We start from the raw sequence: 20,195 nt of genomic DNA on the forward strand, positions 1-20,195 counted from the left end.
TGAGAACGATTGTGGGTGAGACTCGGACTGTGTGAGGGCTAAGCCCTATGTCTTGGCATAACTTCCTAAGGTCATGTGCAATCACTCTACGTCAATAATTTTAAGGAACCTACATAATTCTTTACTAAACACAACATATAGAATAATTACAACCATAGTTAGTTTATACTAAGACACAGTTGTCCTATAATGCTCTCCAGCGAAGTCATCGAGTGACATTTTGTGACGCATTCACCAACTGGCAGGGGTAAAAGGATAGCGTCGATCATTTGAATGACTGGCTTTAGAGGTGTAGAGTAACATGAGTTACCCGGATGATCCGAAACCCCTGACAACCAACGTCACTTAGACATTATTGACAAACAAGCTTCCGAGCTCCACGCCATATTCGTGAACAATGCTCGCGCTCGTCGATTACACCTCTGACAGCGATTCTGAATCAGAACAAAAACGGTCCACACCACCTCCCCCACCACAATCGCAGCCACAAAGACCCGGACTTTCCGCATTACTTCCAAAACCCAAGGGTGCACGAAAAGCTGCCGGGGGTGGTGGCGAGGATAATGGCCCTAAAAAAATAATCGTCAACCTTCCAAAACTCAAAGACAATGAGGTCGATGATGGACCTCCGACGAAAAAAACCAAGATTGGAGGGGGTTCAGGTTTGAGTTCTATGCTACCAGCGCCGAAAAGGTCTGGAGCAGTAATGAAGAATGCGCCCCCACCACCACCACCTCCAACTCCTCCTCCATCCGCTCCTTCAGTAGCTCAAGAAACACAAAACGTAGATGAGGGAGCAACCGAAAGGGTTGAAGAGGATAAAAAACAATCTCTACGTGAAAATGAGGGTGTGAATAGATCAACTAGATTTGTTCCACAATCAGTAGCTAGGAAACCTATTCAACCTACGAGCTCGTTTAAGCACTCGGGAGCTATTAAAGGTGCCGCATCCAAATCGACATCTACAAAACAAAAGATTTCTTTATTTGGGGCAGGTATGATTGAAATTCTCTGCACGTAATGACCAAATATAATTAACAAAGAAAAAAGGTCCAAGCCTGTCGTCTTCCACGAAATCAATAACAAAATCTATAGCCCCAGGGGAATATCAGCCAATAATGCTCACGGCCGCAACACCCGCGAATAAACCAAAGGGAACATCTGGTGCTCAAGATGAAAACCCCTACTTTGAAGAGACAAATGGGGCCATAGATCCTGAACCAAATTCAGTCGGCACCAGTGTCGAAAATGCACCACAAGACCTAGAGACAGTTGCACGAGAAGCTGGCCTAGATGACGCTGCAGTATGTGTACTAGATATTCAAACAAACCTCAACACTAACGTAAGAGTAGATGCGCCAGCTCTATGGCCGACGAGGCCGCGGAAATGCCCCCATCAATATCACCAATTACAGTGTGGATCAGGAATATAATAATAATGAACTTAGCAGGTCAATGGGGTTGCTAGAAGAAGTAAAACCTGTCAGAAGCATTGCTCCAGGGAAACACCAACTTTCCTCATTACTCAATGGTATAATCTTATTCCTTTATAAATGAAGAATCTCTGGGTTTTATTGATTTGCTAATCGACCTTATGTGTAGCCGCACAATCGCAAAGGGGTGCTTTGGAAGACGCTTTTGCCCAAGGGAAGAGGAACAAGAAAGAGGCTGGCTCCAAATATGGATGGTAAAGGATCTTCCATAACGATCCTTATAGTGCAAGCCGAAGAACAGGAATATATTATATATCAACATTATCGACTATGGTTCATTTTGAAATCATAACTCTAGAAGGCGGGATATAGCTGTAGACGAGGCAATAAATTCAGCATCCTTTCACGAGGCCAGCTATGCTAAAGAATTTATGGTTTAGTTAAGTCATCAAACTGTTGACAGATTGGGATGGAATTCTTTGAGACATCAGCTTGATTTACATTGCACCATGGATAAATGTATGTATCCAAATGGTAACGAGCAAGCCTCATTTCTATATGAATGCAAAATGCAAGTGTAAATAAATGATAGTATTGATCTGAATATGGATATGACCGCTTATCCTAGGCTCTGCATTGTGCATTCCAAGGTATGTTGACAGAGGAGGGAGAAAGGATGGAAATCCATCATTAAGTACATGTAAGTACTTGTAAGAAGTATATGTATCTACCACAGAAAAACAGGCCGCTGGTACATACATGACTACATTTATAGCCCATGTTCTCGACTTGTTCGTCCATATTCTACTCTAGTCTTCCCCAGTTCTCCGGCCCGTCCTCTCCGACTGGGGGCTCGCACGAGACTAGACCCAACTACATCAAACTACATACATGTACTTGTACATGTAGCCCCGCACACCCAAAAACAAGTCCCGATTGGGGTAATATAGTTTCTTTCCTTTCCTTTTCTTTTCGTTTCTTGCTCATAAGACTGGGTGGCGTGAATGAGACTGTAGATTACATGTACATATAGTACTAGAAATGGGTGTGATGTAAGTACCGTAGCACTGCCGCATTTAATTGAATACCGCATTGTTGTAGTATTGTTATAAGTAATAGCATTGGCGGGGTATTTCGGGATAAGCAGTAGCATTGGTGTGGTATTTCTGGTGGCAGGTTGGTATTGCTATAGTATTCCTTTAATTTTTCGATGTACATGCAAGATTTGGATGTACACCTAGAAAAAGTTTCCCAGGGTTTAATGTATCATGAAGCATCACGGAATTTATCACCACAATTCTTTTCATCAATAGTTTACTCAGTTCTGATTTTTATCATCGGGTGATAAAGATTTAGGGAATACTTTTTTAAAATAAATTTTTCTTTCATTCCTGGATCTCGATCTATCATAGTTCTGTCAGTGGCTCGTGCAGCTGGAGATAGTCAGATCATAATCATTATGATGATGATGGTGGTGGTGGTGGTGGTGGTGATGCTCGAATACATGTACCTACATGGTGTTGAACTGCTCCCTAGCTGGTGGGGGTGGACATAGTACTAGTAGGGGGCGGCGGGCACAACATTACATGTAGTATGGCGGGCAGTTAACCATTTAACCGTAACCTACCAGCCAGTTATACGCCTAGTATTCCTATGGTAGTGCTGCAGCAGTTCTACGGCATTTTTCCAAATACCCCAACCCCAATGAACAATGCTGCATTGAAAACTATGCCGAATTATCTCCGTATTGCTAGCAATGCGGCATTGTAACACAGACTGCGGTAACACTCCGGTATCGAATACACCCCAGAACATCTCGCGTCGCTAATTCATCATATTCCCACAATCCCGTAATGCTGACCACGTAATCCCCTAATTAGTATAACATGTAGACCTATGATCTGCAACTTTTTCTGTGGACTGGCTCAAGCCTTATTTTTTTCTTTTCTTTTTTTTTTCTTACGTATACGAGTACTGAGCTGCGTACAAAATAGCTTAGGAATCAATTAATGATGATGCTTGAGGAATTTTGGGAACCAGGTTAGGGGAGCCAAGTTAGAATACGGAGGGGTATTAGAGTACCGGCCAAATATGTAGTAGTGCCAGAAGATAATACATATCTACGAGAGATTATATCATGAGAGATCTGCCCATCACAAGTCAAAATCGAAGATAGTCCAGACCACACTCCACTGGCAAGTACATTTAGTGAGAATCCGGTCTACTCTCCCCCTGTTCGCACCCCAACACCTGAACCCGAACCAGATATATCAATTGTCTTTCTGTGGAAAGATAACATATGGGTAGCAGGAATAGAGGAGAAAGTCGAAAAGTGAAATAAGAGCAACAGGGAATAATACACATGTGAAGAATGGGCACGGTGCCGCCATGACTAGCGACAAGCGATACTCCTCCTGAATAACTCGAGAAAATAGTGTACAAATAGAGGATACGTCAAAGAGAAAACGTGCACTATCCCAGTGGAAAATTGGGCATTCAAATAGTTGGCACATAGTGGCCCTTTTATATGGCAAGAGAAGAGAAAATGGGTAGAGAGACATGTCAAAATTGTTTTCTCCTTATGTTGAGATGTGGTGGATGGAGGAAAGTTCTAGATATATTGTCATAACTTTCGGGTTGCAACACCATGAGAGATCTGTATCATAAACTATCACTCAACTTATCAGCACTTTGGATTATAAAGGATCAGAGTTCCGCACTACCCTCTGAATGCGCGAGGTTTGTAGAAGTGAATAAGGCTGGGCCGGTTAGAGTCACGATATCTAACGCGCCTATAGATCTATCAAGCCAATTGAGCACCTAAACACACCGTGGTCATGGCCTTGTTTATATTATTAGGTTTACTGATGTCCGGCACCGGAAGCTGCTCTCACTACATGCAGTAATATATACCGAGCATGCGTCATTTATTTATTGACACCTCTCCATCTGTTATTACACGTACATGTAGGTCTTTTTTTTTTTTTTGGCGAGGTGTCTTGAACCACTACCCTTCCTCATATACCTATATTTTCTTGGCCACCTTTCTCACTTCTTTTTCTTCTTTCTTCTTTATTTAATCTCACTTAATTCATCCTCATCTTGATCTTCGTTTCTTGAAAACATTGGCAGGGAATCTTCCTTCTCGACTCTGAATCTCTCGTTTACCCGTTCGAGTTCTACTTCAAAGTCAAAACAATACATTTCTTATCTGCTTGATATGCCTTCCATCGACTTCAATCCTAGGAGCCGTTGGCCATTTTCAGCATTCTTCGCTCCCAGCACCGTCCCTATTTCTGCTCCTTCCCCTCCCCCGAACTGCTCCTGTAATTTTCTCGGAATGGGTTTTGATCAAGCACATTCTCATGAGCAGAGTTTTTGGCATCAGTGTAACTCCCATGCAACCGAGTTCCTCCCACCTAGCCCACAGCTTAGCCAAACCACACCATTCACAATGATGAAACCTAATTTCGACACCCAAGATGGAGCTCCTTCTTCGGATGCTCAGAATTCTGGGATCAAGGATGCCGTATCAGATTCTCGGAAGATCAACGAGGCCTCAGGAAAGACCAGGAGCTCTGAATATCTTGAGTCCGGTTTCTTCAATAAAGATGGTGGTATCTCCAGGTCTAGTAGCCCTACTCCTTCTGAGGCACCTCTTACAAATGAAAACTTGAGCCACACAGGAAATAATAAAGACCAAATTCAAGGAGATAGCCCTGATTGCAATTCCACTTCTGTTACGGAATCTTCCAATCCTATTACGCCTCCAAACAAAACCTGGAGACCAAGGATTGCTAAAACTTCTGCTGGAGATACCAATGGAAACCCCTCATGGCTGTATAAGAGCACAAGGCCTATCGATAAACCTTGGAGGAGAGACTCGGCTCCGGTGATTGAATACTCCTCCTTGAAACCACGGTCTTCTGGGGACAGAACCGGGTATGCTCCGTCTTCTAAGGATGATATACCTTTGGTTTCAAATTTGAACGATGTCGTACCTGAGCCTGAGCCTAAGTTTGAGCCTGAGCCTAAGCCTAAGCTTGAGCTTGAGCGTAAAACTGTTCTAGGTTGTTCGCAGTGCCTCACACAACCAAAGTTGAAGGTTAGCCCGTGTGGATGCCTGATTTGCTTAAACTGTGGCGGGAGGTATTGGGGAGCAGGGCAATCCGGGAGTTCTGTTTATTGTGGTTGTGGTGAGGTTAGTTACGCCTATTTTATCTTGATGGACGATTGTTCGATCGTTGAGACTTACATCCATTAGGCAGTTTCATGCATGATAAATTTCGATGCCATGAAGAATAATAACGCTCCCAGACATTATGATATGGTTTCGCAAATTGCGGCCCCTCATATTCTTGCTTACCTTCCTGAGCCGGCAATTAACTTACCATCGATATCTACAACGCCTTACAACCTCTTTCCAAAATGGCAACCTGAGCAGTTCCCTCAAAAATCTCTCCCAATTTCACCCGTCGCATATCCGACACCAAATATCACTCCTGTGCCTCCAGCTATCGCCCCTGCTGACCCCAACATCAACCATTTCTTATTCAGAGATGCCGAGACTGCGATACAGAATGCGCCATTTATCGAGTTGGGGAGGCACGCTTTAGCTCAAAACTGGAGCTGTGTTAGAGTGGGCAACGTATGTACCGGAGTTTACCTCTATTATCAACCTCAAATACTGACTATATATTGTCTTTGGGATTAAAACAGATACCGTACAATGTGACGACTACAGAGCTCACCGACTTTTTGGGCAAAAATTCGAATATTGTCCCAGATTCTATAGGCAGTTTAGGGGTCCATGTTATCATGGATAGATCTACTGTTAGTGTGCCCTTTCGTTCTTAGTTACATCCGCTCATTCATTGGGTATCTAGGGTAAAACTATGGATGCGTTTGTCGAGTTTCTCAACGCAAAAGACGCTTGGAAGTGCGTCGCGCGCCGCAAGAGTCGTGTATTGGGTAATAGACATCTCACCTTGGATGTTGTAGACCCGTCAGATCTTATGAAGGAGATATTTCCAAGAGCAAAAGGAATTGTCTGGGATGGTGTTATCCCAGCTGTTCTACAGGATCAGTCAGGACTCAGTGGAATGGATCCAGTGATTTTAGGCCGTGAAGAGCTAGTCTTGATCGTTGCTCACGCAAAAACCCCGCATAGAGTTTGTCTAACACCCTCAAATTCATTCAAAGTAAACATTTCAACTAATGGGTTTAAAGAGTCCATTTAGTAGGAAATGTCTTCAGAGACCATTTCAGTCACTTCTTTCGATTGTCTCCAAGTTTCCCTGGTTTTCAGTCGATATCTACACCCTTGAACAACGGGACTATATTTTCAATGCCCTACTTCAAGCAACTGATATACTTAAACGTCATATCAAACATGGAAAATCTATGCCAAACCTGGATTCTGACTTGCTGAAAAGTTTAGTCAGAGTTGGCGTTAATTGTGCAGGATTTACTGATATTCAAAAATATGAACTAATTAAAGCAGCTGAGTTCGGAGCCGAAGGGATTCGGCTTGAGAGAATCATACCGGGCCTTGAAGGATTTGAAGCAATTGGTAGAAGGCCAGGGGTCGATGTTGGAGTTCTTGAGGTTTATATGAAATTCTTACGTAAAGCAATAGGATTTAGATGCTAATATCAACACTTTGTGCTTTTAGTTATACGCTCTTCTTCTCCGGCTATCTGTCTCTCCTTTTCTGACAGAAAGTTCTCCATCTCCGGCAGCCCTCTTCACTCTCGCCAAGAACGTTAAGCAAGGGGATGGCGATGGTGATAAGTCCAAACTGACAATGCTCGAGGCAGCAGTTCATGAATGGTCCATCATTGAAAGGGCCGCTAGAACTGTTTTACCGTCAAAACCCCCGTTCGCTAAGAATATATCTGGGACTAGAACCGAGTTTTTGCGTGATGGCTATTGATCACTGCAGATATACAAAGCGTCAATCCGAAAAAAAAAAAAGACCAACTTTTGAGGATATTTCCCGGGGATTTTTTCTTCTTTCTCTTTTTCGTTTTTTAAGTTTTTTCAACTTAACTACATAGTTGCTCTGTCTTTGAGATTTTTGCGTTGATTGGTCCATTTCTACGATGATTGCAAACACAATACGGAGGAGCGCTCTAGCGGCGAGCCTGATAAAGAATTAAAGTACGAGAACAGATATTCTCAATTAATTAGTTAAGGAGCTCACTAAAAATGTTTCAATTTCAAAAATGACAAGCAGCTCAGCTCAAAGGTTTGGAACAAATCAAAATAGATTGGTGAATACATATAGTGTGTGTTCAGAGAAAATAATGTTTACAAAGGAAATCATAGCTATAAGTTTCCATGGCCCCGATATATAAAGCAAGTATATATGGTATGGCGACCTTGTATTTATATGTGCCATCAAGCACGCCTTCCCTTTGCCAGAAATAAGCTTTTCTGCATCTTAATTACCTCCCCTGTAGGGCCTTTGACAACCATGGTTACACCCTTTCCAGGCCCGACATCAACAATATCAATGTCTACAAGACCGGCTTCCCCATACCAACGTTTGATGTCTTCCTCAGAAAATCCGTTATGGGTCACGGTGTGATGTCCCGAACGCAATTTCACAGTATTTTCACTCCCCTCGGACTCCTCGAGACCTTGATGCTGGTTATCCGGGTGGTTTTCATGTGTATGATGTTCATGTTGATCGCTATGTTGGTGTTGACTGTGAGAGAGAGTTCCATGAGGGGACACTGGATCATGCGTCCTGAAGTCGATAGTCAACAATACACCAGTTCCTTTTTTAAGGCGCTCGACTAAACGGTTGATGGCAAGTGGAACATCGCTAAAATGGTGTAATGCAAAGGTGCTGATAGCAGCGTCGAAATCATGATAATCAGGGTCGGACAACACTGGGTCGAGCTCATCGGCGCATAGGTTGGCTACAATAGCGCGCATCTCTTCACTTGGTATTCCTTGGTCTTGGACCTGGAAAATATCAGTCCCACGTCTAAAATTCATCCAAGTAATAAAACTTATACAAGAGGTGTGTTACCGATTTGTTGAACAAGTCCACCATACCCTCAGAGAGGTCCATACCAATGAGCTGCTTTGTGTACGGAGCCAGAATCTTTATAGGCCGCCAGTGTTGTTAGCTATGAGGTTCGTTTTTCTATTGCAAATTCGGGAAACATACCTTCGAGATCAGTCCAGTCCCGCAAGCGTAGTCCAGCAAACGAGTATTATCCTCATCCCAAGCCACTCCAGACCATTCCTTACGTTTAAGGAGTTCGTCTCCGACAATCTGGATTACCTCCTGATGCGAGACACTGTTGTAGTTCTCCGCCTGTTCGCTAGAGATTCGTATAGACTGGTTAGCTACAAGCTGTGGGATTTTATTTGGAATAGGATATAAATACTTGAAGAACTTTCTGTTCACTTCAGTAATGTCCTCGACGACTGGGGCGGTGCTAGCAGATGCCATTGTGGTGGTAGATGAAGTTTGAAGTGGGGAATATTGTTATGGTCTGGTGATTGCGGGGTATTATTCAAGCGTTGTACTAATGAATGGTTCTGAATGTTGTTGGGCCTTAAGCTTCAGCAGTGGGAATTGTCTCTTTTATACCAAAGTAGCTTCAAGATACTTAGTAGTTACAAAGTTTCACGTGTCCGAAATAATTATTTAAAAATGCGGTGCCCCTGTAGTATTGGTTGCCCTGTAATCTACTAGCCGTATTAATGACGAACCAATTTCAATACTTGCGCAGGTTTTTACCAATAGACCTACACGGGCAAGGGGTGTGCATACACAAATGTCCGATATCTGATGTAAGAACATACATGTAGTATGGATGACAGAACCTTGGTGGATAGATAGAACTCTCTCTACGGTCTACCAACACGGAGTAGTACTGTCGGGTTACGCCAAGGCGCCATGCGTGGGTTTCGGAGTTCCGCATCTTCGGAGCAGCAGATTCACAAATTCAAAACCCCGGAACCCCCGAGCAGCTCGTATCGTTACAACTATTGACTACCGCAAAATCTGGGTTCGTTCGGACGGTTGCCAAGAGGACAGCTTTGCAGAGGAGCTGAAAAATATCCCCCTTAAAGGAAGAGATCAGAGCCTTTTACAGGATTAAAGCCAACACCGCTCTTGGCAACCGTCCGAACGAACCCAGATTTTGCGGTAACCCCAGGCTCCCACTGAGAATTTATGGGCCAAGATACAAGGTTTTATTGTCTTCTCCCTGGGTTGCGTATCGTTAAATTTTTAAGAGGCTTACGTTCCATTCCAGAACACGTATTAATTATAATTACCGCAGGTGCTGGGGTTCTTGTTGGCTTGTAGTGAACCTTGGTGTATACCTGCTCTCCAGTCATTTCCCAGCGGTTGCAAAGTTCCACATTAACAGAAGCTACTGTATCCCCTAAGCATAGCTGGTGTATCAAGGGATCTTCCCTCTATCATCACATATCACCCAAATAGAACTCAAACCCATTCCAACGAGCAAATATACATAGACCCGGCAGTATCACGATGTTTTTGATCATCCCTACTCGTGCGTTCGGAATTCTTAGTTGCAGCGCGTGAGTACATAGCTAGGACAAAGAAAAGGCCGGGTAATAGTGGCCCATTAGATTATGCAGGGTCTTGGCAAATAGTGGGGTTGGTTCTTGCATGAATTGAGGGGCAGTTTTTTTAAAATCATCCCCGCTAAAAGACACCTTTCCACGGCTACACCAGGCCTCAAATTCATCTGCATACCCTTAAGCTTAGTTGCGGTGAAATTGCTCCAATCATGGCGTCCGTAGATGCTACAGACCCCTCGAACGCCTCAAAGGCCACTCTGAAGCTTGAGAACGTGAGTGTTTCCTGACAGTGCTGACTCACTATTCCCGATTCTTCCAGCTAAACCAGTTGTCCACTCGCAGACAGAGAAAAGAGATACCCTCATCGCTATCGAGAAGAAGTACCAAGCTCAGTGGGCCGAACAACGCATCTTCGAAACCGACCCACCAACGTTGGAGGAGGACCCTGCGTATGATGGAGAAACCCTCCGTAAGAACCACCCAAAGTTCTTTGGGTGCATGGCATACCCGTACATGAACGGAAATCTCCATGCAGGACACTCATTTTCGTTGAGTAAAATTGAGTTCCAGACTGGATACGCAAGAATGACAGGGAAAAGGGCCTTATTCCCTCTGGGTTTCCACTGCACTGGAATGCCGATCAAGGCTTGTGCTGACAAGCTCACGCGGTTCGTTCCATAAAAACTATAACATTTTCTGTAGGTTCGCAAAGGGTAAGCTGACGAGATTTATTGGCTAGTGAAGTCGAACTGTTTGGCGAGAACTTTGAGAACGTACCGGCGGAGGATGACGACGAGCCGGCTCCTCCGACAAGTGCTGCTGCGCCTAAGGACGATGTGACGAAATTTGCGGCGAAAAAGGGAAAGGCTGCAGCAAAGGCTGTCAAGCTCCGGTATCAATTCCAGATCATGCTTGCGCTGGGCATTCCCCGAGAAGAGATCCACAAGTTTGCCGACTCCTCCCACTGGCTCACCTACTTCCCTCCCATCTGCCGTCGCGACTGTACAGCTCTTGGTCTCCGTATTGACTGGCGCCGCTCCTTTGTCACAACAGATGCCAATCCCTACTATGACGCCTTTGTCCGCTGGCAGATGAACCGTTTGAAGGAGCTTGGAAAGATCAAGTTCGGAGAGCGCTACACAATCTACTCACCAAAAGATGGACAGCCTTGTATGGACCACGACAGAAGCGATGGGGAGGGCGTTGGCCCTCAGGAATACACAGCTATCAAGATTAAGGTCTTGGAGTGGACAGAGGAGGGCAAGAAGGCTTTGGAGGGGAAATTGCCAGAGGGCGCAGAAGTTCACCTGGTGGCCGCTACACTGAGACCGGAGACGATGTAGGTCCTATTTTTTGCCGCTATTAACTACAAATTGTGCTCCCTCTAACAATATGGCAGGTACGGCCAGACATGCTGTTTTGTCGGCCCCAAGATATCTTACGGAGTTTACCAGGTTTCACCCACTGAGTTCTACGTCTGCACCGAGCGCTCTGCTAGGAACATGGCTTTCCAAGGCATCTTCCCCGAGCGTGGTGTCTACAAGTCCGTTGCCACAGTCCTTGGGTCAGCCCTTGTTGGGTCCCTTGTGTATGCCCCTCTTTCTGTGCACACAGCTGGTGTCCGCGTTCTTCCTATGGAGACAGTTCTTGCCACCAAGGGAACTGGTGTTGTTACTTCTGTACCATCAGATTCGCCAGACGACTATGCAACTGTCACAGACCTTGCCAAAAAGGCTGACTACTATGGAATCAAGAAGGAGTGGGCTGAACTTGAAATCGTCCCTATCATCAACACCCCATCATACGGGAACTTGACTGCTGAGTTTTTAGTGAAGAAATTGAAGATCAACTCTCCAAAGGATGCTAAACCATTGGCAGAGGCTAAGGAGCTGGCGTACAAGGAGGGTTTCTACCAGGGAACCATGCTCATTGGTGAATTCAAGGGTGAGAAAGTAGAGGCTGCGAAACCCAAGGTTCGGGAGATCCTCTTGAAGAAAAGGGAAGCCTTTGTTTACAGCGAGCCTGAGGGCCATGTCCTGTCCCGTTCAGGAGACACTTGTGTTGTTGCTTTGTGCGATCAGTGGTACCTCGATTATGGAGAGGCGACCTGGAGGAAGCAAGCCGAGGGTTTGGTCGGAGAGAAGCTCAAGACCTATCACGAGGAGACTAAGCACGGTTTCCAAGCAAATCTTGCTTGGTTGAACCAGTGGGCTTGTGCCAGATCTTACGGACTTGGAAGCAAGCTGCCGTGGGACCCTCAGTTCCTTGTCGAGAGTTTGTCTGATTCAACCATCTACATGGCCTACTACACGATTGCGCACTATCTTCATAGCTCTATTGACGGAAAGACCCCTGGTCTTGCCGGAATCACGGCTGAGCAGATGACCGACGAGGTGTTTGACTACATCTTTACTCGCCGTGAACTCGGCGCGGAGGCCCTCGCATCCACCGGAATCAAGGAGGAATGGCTCAAGAAGATGCGCCGAGAGTTTGAGTACTTTTACCCTCTTGATGTTCGTGTCTCTGGAAAGGATCTCATCCAGAACCATCTCACGTTCTTCCTGTACATCCATATTGCACTTTTCCCGCCACAGCACTGGCCACAGGGTGTCAGGGCGAACGGACATCTTATGCTTAATGGAGAAAAGATGAGCAAGCACACTGGAAACTTCTTGACGCTGGAAGAGACGGTAAAGAAATTTGGTGCCGACGCGGCGAGAATTGCCCTCTCCGACGCTGGTGATGGTGTTGAGGACGCAAACTTTGAAGAGAAGGTTGCGTCAACATCGGTTCTTAGACTGTAAGTTGCTAAGATTTGATTTTTTCCTGGACTTGTGCTCATATATATTCAGGTACACTTTGAAGGAATGGTGTGAGGATATGGTGAAGGCCGCCGAGGCTGGAAAGCTGAGAAGCGGACCTAAGGACAACTTTTGGGATAAGGTGTTTGAGAACGAGATGAACGAGCTTACCCAAGCTACAAGGGAAAACTACGAGTCGTAAGTTTGATTATTCTTTGCGAGCCGTCGTCCATTTTTTGCGGGTTCTGACCTGTACTTAGGACGTCTTATAAGCTTGCGCTCAAGACTGGGTTCTACGACTTCCAGTCTGCGCGTGACACTTACCGTGAGGCCACTGTTGCTATCGGGATGCACAAAGACTTGGTTCTCGACTTCATCAAGCGCCAGGCTCTGATGATCAACCCAATTGCTCCCCATTGGGCTGAATACATCTGGCAGGATCTGTTGAAGCAGGTGAGCTAAATCCAACTATTTACTTGTAGGCACAAACAAGTCACTTTGCTAATATCATCCGCTCTAAATAGCCCACCACCATCCAAAACGAGCTCTTCCCCAAGCTTTCCGCACCCATTTCCCTAGAACTCACCGCTGCGCGTAACTATGTGCACGCAATCTCCACAAACATTACCTCCACCGAAGCCGCCCAGATGAAGAAGAAAGCCAAGGGCAAGGGCACAGCCTACGACCCGCAGCAGCCCAAGAAACTCACCATCTTTGTCGCCCTCACCTACCCCACCTGGCAAGACAAGTACATTGACCTCGTGCGCGAGGCCTTTGACGAGGTCAAGCTCAGCGTCAACGACAAGGAGCTCAACCCCAAGATCCAGAAGCTCGGAGAGATGAAGAAGGCCATGCCCTTCGTACAGACCCTCAAGAGGCGTCTGCAGAGCGAGCCGTACGCAACGGTGTTTGATCGCAAGCTGGTATTCGACGAGGTCAACACGCTGGAGCAGGTGCTGCCAACGCTGAAGAAGAACACGGGGTGCAAGGAGGTCATCATCGCGGTTGTGAGCGAGGAGAACAAGGCGAGCCTGTCGCAGATTGCAGAGAACGCGGAGCCGGGCAACCCGAAGTTTGAGTTTGAAAACATTGCAGCATAGAGGGAGGGCCATATATATGTCTTTGATGTCTTTAGAGAGTGGGGGTCATGAATTATATTGATGAGTAGTTGATGGGCCCAGTTACCAATAAAAAAAAAGTCTATTAGTGTTTATGAGTACTATTTTCTGTCCGCAAGCTCAATCCGTAATTACAACCGTGAGACAGGTAATAAAAATAAAAAAAACCTTGTGTTGCGGGATTCTCATCCTGCTATCATTGACATTGGATGGCCGAGTGACGCCCCGTGATGTTACCCTGCCCTGTTGTTGCCGCAGTGTTTTCAGTTGCCGCCAAGGCCAACAAAGAGACATCACCAAAACACGGCCCCAGCCAACAACGCGACCACCCAACCACCATCAATCACCCATCACGGCCTTCTCTCGCAGTCAGCCAGGCCTCACCTCTGCCGCCAGAACAAACCATACACACCCACGCATACACTCATCCCTCTCCCTCCCTCCCCCCCCCCCCCCGGTAAAGGACCATCACGATGGACTACACAAACACCGCGAACCCCTTCGCCAATTCCAGCGCCGCCTTCGGCTTCGGAAACAACACCATGTTCGGCGCCTCGACCGCCACAAACGACGAGGACCTCAACAAGTCCAAGCGCTTCAACAATTGGCACACGCGCCAGAACATCACCACGCCGCAGGACTACCCGCTGTTTGCGAACCAGCCCGTGCCCTTCTCGTCCATCCCCGCGAACCCGCAGGTCCAGACGGCCGCCACGCCGTATATCCAGAAGATTATGACGCAGCAGCCGGGGGAGGCGAGGAGTTTGATGGTGAGTAGTACTATCTTTTGGTTTTTGGTTTTTTGTTTTTTGGTTTTGTTTTTGGGGGGTTTGGTGGGGCGGTGGGGGGGTTGGGGGGGGCAATAGGGTATGGGGCGGTGTGCTATTGGTTCCGGGGACGGAAACTTCTTGCGCGCGGGGGTTGTTTATAGGAATATAAATAAGTGCGGGAGTGGTGTTTCGACGGAATGCGTGCTAGACCATGCTGCCTGCCCGCTCGCCCGCCTGTCCGAATGCCTGCGATACTTGCGCGCGCTCTTAGTTTTATATATCGTAGTTCAATGTTTCTAACGTATGGCAATATGTAGGATGCGGATGAACCTCTCGAAGGCCGAAGAAAGGCGGCGTATGTTATCCCGCGATTCAGAGTTTCTACATATATACCGATATACTGACATTCCGGCCAGGCTAAAAAAGAACCTCGCAAACTCGCCGCCCACCTCGCCCGGCGGAAACTGGCCCAAGTCCATGTTTGGCTCCCGGCCGTGAGTGTTTCCCTTCTATGTATCTTTTTTTTTTTTTCATTTGCTCCAATTTGCAGCAGCCAAATACTCACAGCTTAGACCAAGTCGCACCCGTAACCGGACCTCCTCCACGTCGGACGAAGCGCCCCTCCACAGCACCGACACAAACGCGCCGCCGCTCCTCTCCATCTACGACACCCTCACATACGACAGCGCGCCCTCGGAGAAGCCCTCCGAGTGCACCTTCACGCCCACGCAAGTGCGCGTCGCCAACTTCGCCGAGGGGCGCTTCCCCGAGCTCATCCGCTGCCTGCGCCGCTACTACGGCGTCATCCTTGAGCCCTACTCGGGCCTGCCCCCGACCGAAAACAAGTTCCACGACCCCGAGATCGTCCCGCGCGAGCAGCTCGACCTCAAGACGCTCAAGATGATCCAGCCGCTCGCCGGCGCCGAGGGCGGCCCCGGCAACTGGGTCCGCATCACGTTCCGCGACCGCGAGGCCGCCGAGCGCGCCATCGCGGGCTCGGACCGCGGAGAGCTCATCATTGGTGGCCGCACTATCATCATCACGCCGTGGAAGGACGAGGCGGCGAGTGATGTCCCGCTGCCATTCACCGCAACCCAGATGGACATCGATATGCCGCCCGCGCCGCCGCTGCGCAGGAATAGCATCCCGACGCCGCCGTCGCCGAGGCTGGTGAGGAAGACGCCGAGCGGCGGGATGGAGGAGTTTGGGTCGGGCTCGAGTAATGGCGGGGATGGCGTCCTCTATTCGGAGTTTATGCCCGGCGCGAGGCTCATTGTGCCGAAGCCGGTGGAGTTTGCAAAGGCCGATGGGTGGCTGAGTGGGTTGGTGAACTCGCTGGTGAGCGCGCCGAGGAATGTGGTGGGGAACAGTGGCAGTGGAGGAGCGGCGGGTGGAGGAGGGGGTAATGGGTGGGGCGTGGTGAGCGCGTATCGGTATATCATGGATGATCTTGTGGGCATGAAGAGACTCTGAGCTGGCCGGGGCTGCTTGTTGAGAGCGCGGTTTTTTTTTTCTTTTGTGTAATTAATTAGATGTGTTTTTCCCCTTTATTGTGTTAGGATAATGATGGAGTTTATTGATTTTTCAATGTCTTTTTTTTTTTTTTTTTTTTTTTTTACTTTCTGATTTTTATATATCCCTTCATTCAATTGACGAATTTATCGTTATCATTTTCATTATTGCTATATCATCCTCATTATTATAGTTATTGTTATATCATCCTTATTATTACAGTTATTACTACAAAGATCTCTCCCGCTCCACAACCGCAATGATCGATAAGTCAGATCGATGTCTCCTCCCTGGCTGACCTCACCGCTGCCTCACCGCTACCGCTATCTCACCAAATAGAGCACCTCACTACCGCTATCTACATCTCAACACACTCCACGAATAGAACCGCCAATTCCGACCGGGACCAGCTGCTGGGTCTAGAGCCAGCCAGGACCGGGATAAAGACCAACGCTCCCACGATGCGGCTAGCAATTCCATCCACCCAGCGAGCGAGCTAGCTAGGTAGCTAGCTCGCCAGCTGTGGTGCGGGAGATCGCCGATGCGAGAGACTACATATTCTTCCTAGCAGTACCAACGTGCCTTACTCTACATTGCATACCCTACACCGGGAAACAAAACAGAACAGCAATTGCATTCGTACATAGCCTATTTCCACCGTACCTACTCTACTCTCCTCTACTCTACCTACCGGCCACGGGCCAGGGCGGAAAACAATTAATGGCTGATGGGGGCAGAAACAGTAGATCACGGATTTTTTTTTGCGATTCACGGGCTGTGCGTGCGATCGCGTTATCCCTGGGGGTTTGCGGCAGCTGTTTCCTTCACCGCTCGATTGCTGTTGTCTGTTGCGTAGTGGTGGTTGGTGTGGTTGGTGGAGGTGGTGTATGTAGGAGCACATTACATGTGGATCAGTGATATCTCATGATGCCATCCATTTATCATTTTGCTTTACTTATCTGGCTGGCGGGTAACTAGTACCTAGAGGCACACTACTCTAACCAAAGTGCTGATCGCGAGGAGGCAGTCAGGCAGCATGTTGATTATGGCCCCTACATATTGTAGGAGGTACATGTAGTAGAGGAGGTACATACTCTACCTCCCCCACCGCCGAGCTGCTCGCGTGGGGTTCTACCTAGAGTTCTCACCTGCCTATGTAGATCTAATCTTCTTCTTCTCTCCTCGCACTACACCACACTACACCAGCCAGTGACAGTGACAGTGACAGTGAGCTATCATTAAGTCCAGGTGCGCAAGTAAGGGTCCACCCCTCCCTCTCTTCCATCCACCCATCCCCATCCATCCATCCATCCATCCGCTGTCACATATCTGCAGATCCCCTCTCCTCTCCACGGGGGCCGGACCGCACCCTGAGCCAGTACAGTGCAGCTGCTGCCTTGTGGCATGGGCTGAGGGAGGGGAGATTAGTGATTGCGGTGAGAAACGCGTTGGGGGCGATGACGATGACGACGGAGTGTGAGTGTTGGAAAAAGGAAAAGGGGACGGGGACGGGGACGGGTAGATGATGTAGGTATGTGTGGTGATGGAGGAGGAGAGAGGTGAGGGGAGAGAGAGGAGAGGCCGAGGAGGAGAGAGGAGAGCTTCTTGCTGCAGGGCGCACGGCGGGGCAGGTGGTGCACGTGGCTGGGTCATTGGTAGAGATGGAGAGGGAGATACGATACGTAGGAGAGGGAATGACGGACGGTAAGAGCAGGCAGGCAAGAGTATCGAGAGTCTCCTCTGCAACCTCTCCTCCAGCTGGGCAGTTGTAAATGGTATATTTTCTTTTCCACTGCACGCCGGTACTTCTTCCATCTCCACCACTCCTCAGAGAGGCAGGCAGACGAGCAAAACACACCATCCCGCAGCGTCCATTGGGCGCGGCACAGAATGTCACTCGGTAACGATTATCCAACCCGAAACACTTTTTTTTTTTCCCTCCACCAGCGACGTAGGTTCATGCGTACTGCAGGGGGAGGAATCACGGGTTTTATCTATCTGTGTCTCTGTGTCTCTGTCTGCCGAGATTATGATTATTTTGGGGGAAAGAGAGGTAAAGTATCGTATCTAGCCGGGCCGTATAGTCACTTCTTTTCTTTTGAAAGGTTCCCCGGTTGCATAATCGTTGTGAATAATACGGGGAGCCCACGAGCCGGCCGGCGGGCCTTCCAGAACAGCAGAACAGAAAATAAGAATAAGTCGAACAGCAAAAAAAAAAAAAAAAAAAAGCAACGACAAAAAGAAGAAAAGTCAATCCCTAAAAAAGAAGAGAATCCATAAAATCACAAATGTACACTTTTCCTCCGGCCGTGCGATAGTCCCCGGCCCCGCCCCGCGCGCTCAGATCTGAGAAACATCATGTGCTGTCCTTCTTCCCCCTTCTCCTCAAAGGCGGGGAGAGAGGAAATTAATAGGGAAGTATTTCATCATCGCGCAGCTACATACACCCAGAAATAAAACGAGAAAAAAACGTGAGACATTTCTTTTCTCTTCACGACGCACAGCAGCACCACATGGTTTGTATGTAGCCGCACGGGCCACTTCTTATTGCTGCGCTGGTGAAAAGTGATAAAGCCGCACCGCAACCACACCCAGCTCCCTGGTTTGGTTTGGGGTCTTAGGTTTAACGGTAGCCGCGGCTGGCTGTTTTTCTGCTGTCTCTTGTATAGTTTTTGTGTTTGGCAGGGAGCGAGGGAGGGTGTGGATGTGCCGATTGAAACAAATGGGGATCATGGGAGATAATGGAGAGATTGTACTGGAGGAGTGCATTGCAATTGTATTACCCGCGCGCTAGCTGGCTATCCAGAAACAAACAGACACACACAAACCGTGGTATTACATTGAGAGAGTGCGGTATTGGATACCGTCGTCTCGGTTGCCGAGTCTCTCCTCTGTTTGCTCTCATATCTCAAACACATATCAATCTCTCTCCATCGAGAAAGAGAAAAACCTGTTTACAATGTTTCATCTGAACACTGCCTACCTGCCTGCCTGCCATCCTTAAAAAAACGAAATAAGAATAATGCAGAATGACGATGATTCCTCCCCCGCAGATTGGTTCTCCTCCTCGGAGACAATTAAGATCGTACGTTGAAATGATGAACAGATATAGACAAACAAATGAAGAAGAAAAAAAAAAAAAAGAGGCCAATGTTGCAATTGAGCTCGACGATCCGGGTATCGCTGTCTATCGTTGTCGTGCACGTCGTATGGCCATGGTGTGTGTGTGGTGCCCAATTAGATCTTCCGGACGAACGAGTCTTGATGTCAATGGCTGTTCTGTAGATACAGAGAGAGGTACTTAGGGCAAGTACCGCTCTACCTCCTCTACTTGCTCTAACCACTCGCCTGCTCTTCTATGTACTCAGCTCCTAAAGTCCAGTAACTTCAGCTATGTACTCTATCTGCCCCAGCGCACATGTACCATCTACATATATGTATGCACATGTATCTCCGCACAGCAGGACACGCAGCAGGACACATGTATGTAGGGCTGCACCTCTCGCCCGCACCCGGGAAACGAACGTGAGGATAAAAAAAACCGCTACCCAAAGTAGGGTTGCATTCATCTCTCTCCAAGTACTCTACGCATCCAAGTACCTCGTCCAGCTAGAAAAGTAGAGTACCTACATCCAAGCACCCTCATCCCTCCGGATATCGATAAGCGCCCTCCCTCCCTCCCTTCCCTCCAGAAGGGTATGCAGCTCAAATCTCAACACCCACCCACCCTCCCTCCCATCACATCACACACATCCCTTCCCTCCATCGTGCATTCCCGATTTCCCAGTGTGCGTCCCACATCCACCATCCATCCCAGGTCGGTCTGGTATGCACCTCTCACATCCGAGTGATCGTCCATGACGCAAACCACCACCCAACCCAACCCACGCGACGATAAGCAACCGCAGCGCCGGCCAATCAGCCGGTATCGATATCGTCATCGGCAGCACATCACATGCCTGCCCTCTCTGCAAGCAAGCAATC

The 20,195-nt window shown here is 47.7% G+C and overlaps 5 protein-coding genes across 5 annotated transcripts; 4 read left to right on the top strand and 1 right to left on the bottom strand.

Moving 5' to 3' along the window:
• Window positions 1-397: 397 nt before the first annotated feature.
• Window positions 398-1,691, top strand: H6S33_005835 (uncharacterized protein; the record flags this gene model as incomplete). The annotated part of the gene is made up of 4 exons (XM_044837224.1): window positions 398-995; window positions 1,051-1,304; window positions 1,354-1,531; window positions 1,603-1,691. The coding sequence occupies 4 exons, from the start codon at window positions 398-400 to the stop codon at window positions 1,689-1,691; spliced, it is 1,119 nt and encodes a 372-aa protein (XP_044699144.1).
• A 3,196-nt stretch (window positions 1,692-4,887) lies between these two features.
• Window positions 4,888-7,368, top strand: H6S33_005836 (uncharacterized protein; the record flags this gene model as incomplete). The annotated part of the gene is made up of 6 exons (XM_044837226.1): window positions 4,888-5,538; window positions 5,698-6,081; window positions 6,153-6,266; window positions 6,320-6,604; window positions 6,663-7,040; window positions 7,108-7,368. The coding sequence occupies 6 exons, from the start codon at window positions 4,888-4,890 to the stop codon at window positions 7,366-7,368; spliced, it is 2,073 nt and encodes a 690-aa protein (XP_044699145.1).
• Window positions 7,369-7,835: 467 nt separating this feature from the next.
• Window positions 7,836-8,904, bottom strand: H6S33_005837 (uncharacterized protein; the record flags this gene model as incomplete). The annotated part of the gene is made up of 4 exons (XM_044837227.1): window positions 7,836-8,408; window positions 8,476-8,550; window positions 8,617-8,773; window positions 8,840-8,904. 4 exons carry the CDS (start codon window positions 8,902-8,904, stop codon window positions 7,836-7,838), a joined length of 870 nt encoding a protein of 289 aa, XP_044699146.1.
• A 1,315-nt stretch (window positions 8,905-10,219) lies between these two features.
• Window positions 10,220-13,911, top strand: H6S33_005838 (uncharacterized protein; the record flags this gene model as incomplete). The annotated part of the gene is made up of 7 exons (XM_044837228.1): window positions 10,220-10,282; window positions 10,353-10,678; window positions 10,750-11,349; window positions 11,410-12,810; window positions 12,863-13,009; window positions 13,072-13,264; window positions 13,336-13,911. 7 exons carry the CDS (start codon window positions 10,220-10,222, stop codon window positions 13,909-13,911), a joined length of 3,306 nt encoding a protein of 1,101 aa, XP_044699147.1.
• A 491-nt stretch (window positions 13,912-14,402) lies between these two features.
• H6S33_005839 (uncharacterized protein) lies at window positions 14,403-16,172 on the top strand (the record flags this gene model as incomplete). The annotated part of the gene is made up of 4 exons (XM_044837229.1): window positions 14,403-14,699; window positions 15,017-15,054; window positions 15,116-15,193; window positions 15,272-16,172. 4 exons carry the CDS (start codon window positions 14,403-14,405, stop codon window positions 16,170-16,172), a joined length of 1,314 nt encoding a protein of 437 aa, XP_044699148.1.
• Between the last annotated feature and the right edge of the window lie 4,023 nt (window positions 16,173-20,195).

This window comes from Morchella sextelata (assembly GCF_020137385.1).
Source record: "Morchella sextelata strain SCLS chromosome Unknown scls_2, whole genome shotgun sequence".
Taxonomy (NCBI): domain Eukaryota; kingdom Fungi; phylum Ascomycota; class Pezizomycetes; order Pezizales; family Morchellaceae; genus Morchella; species Morchella sextelata.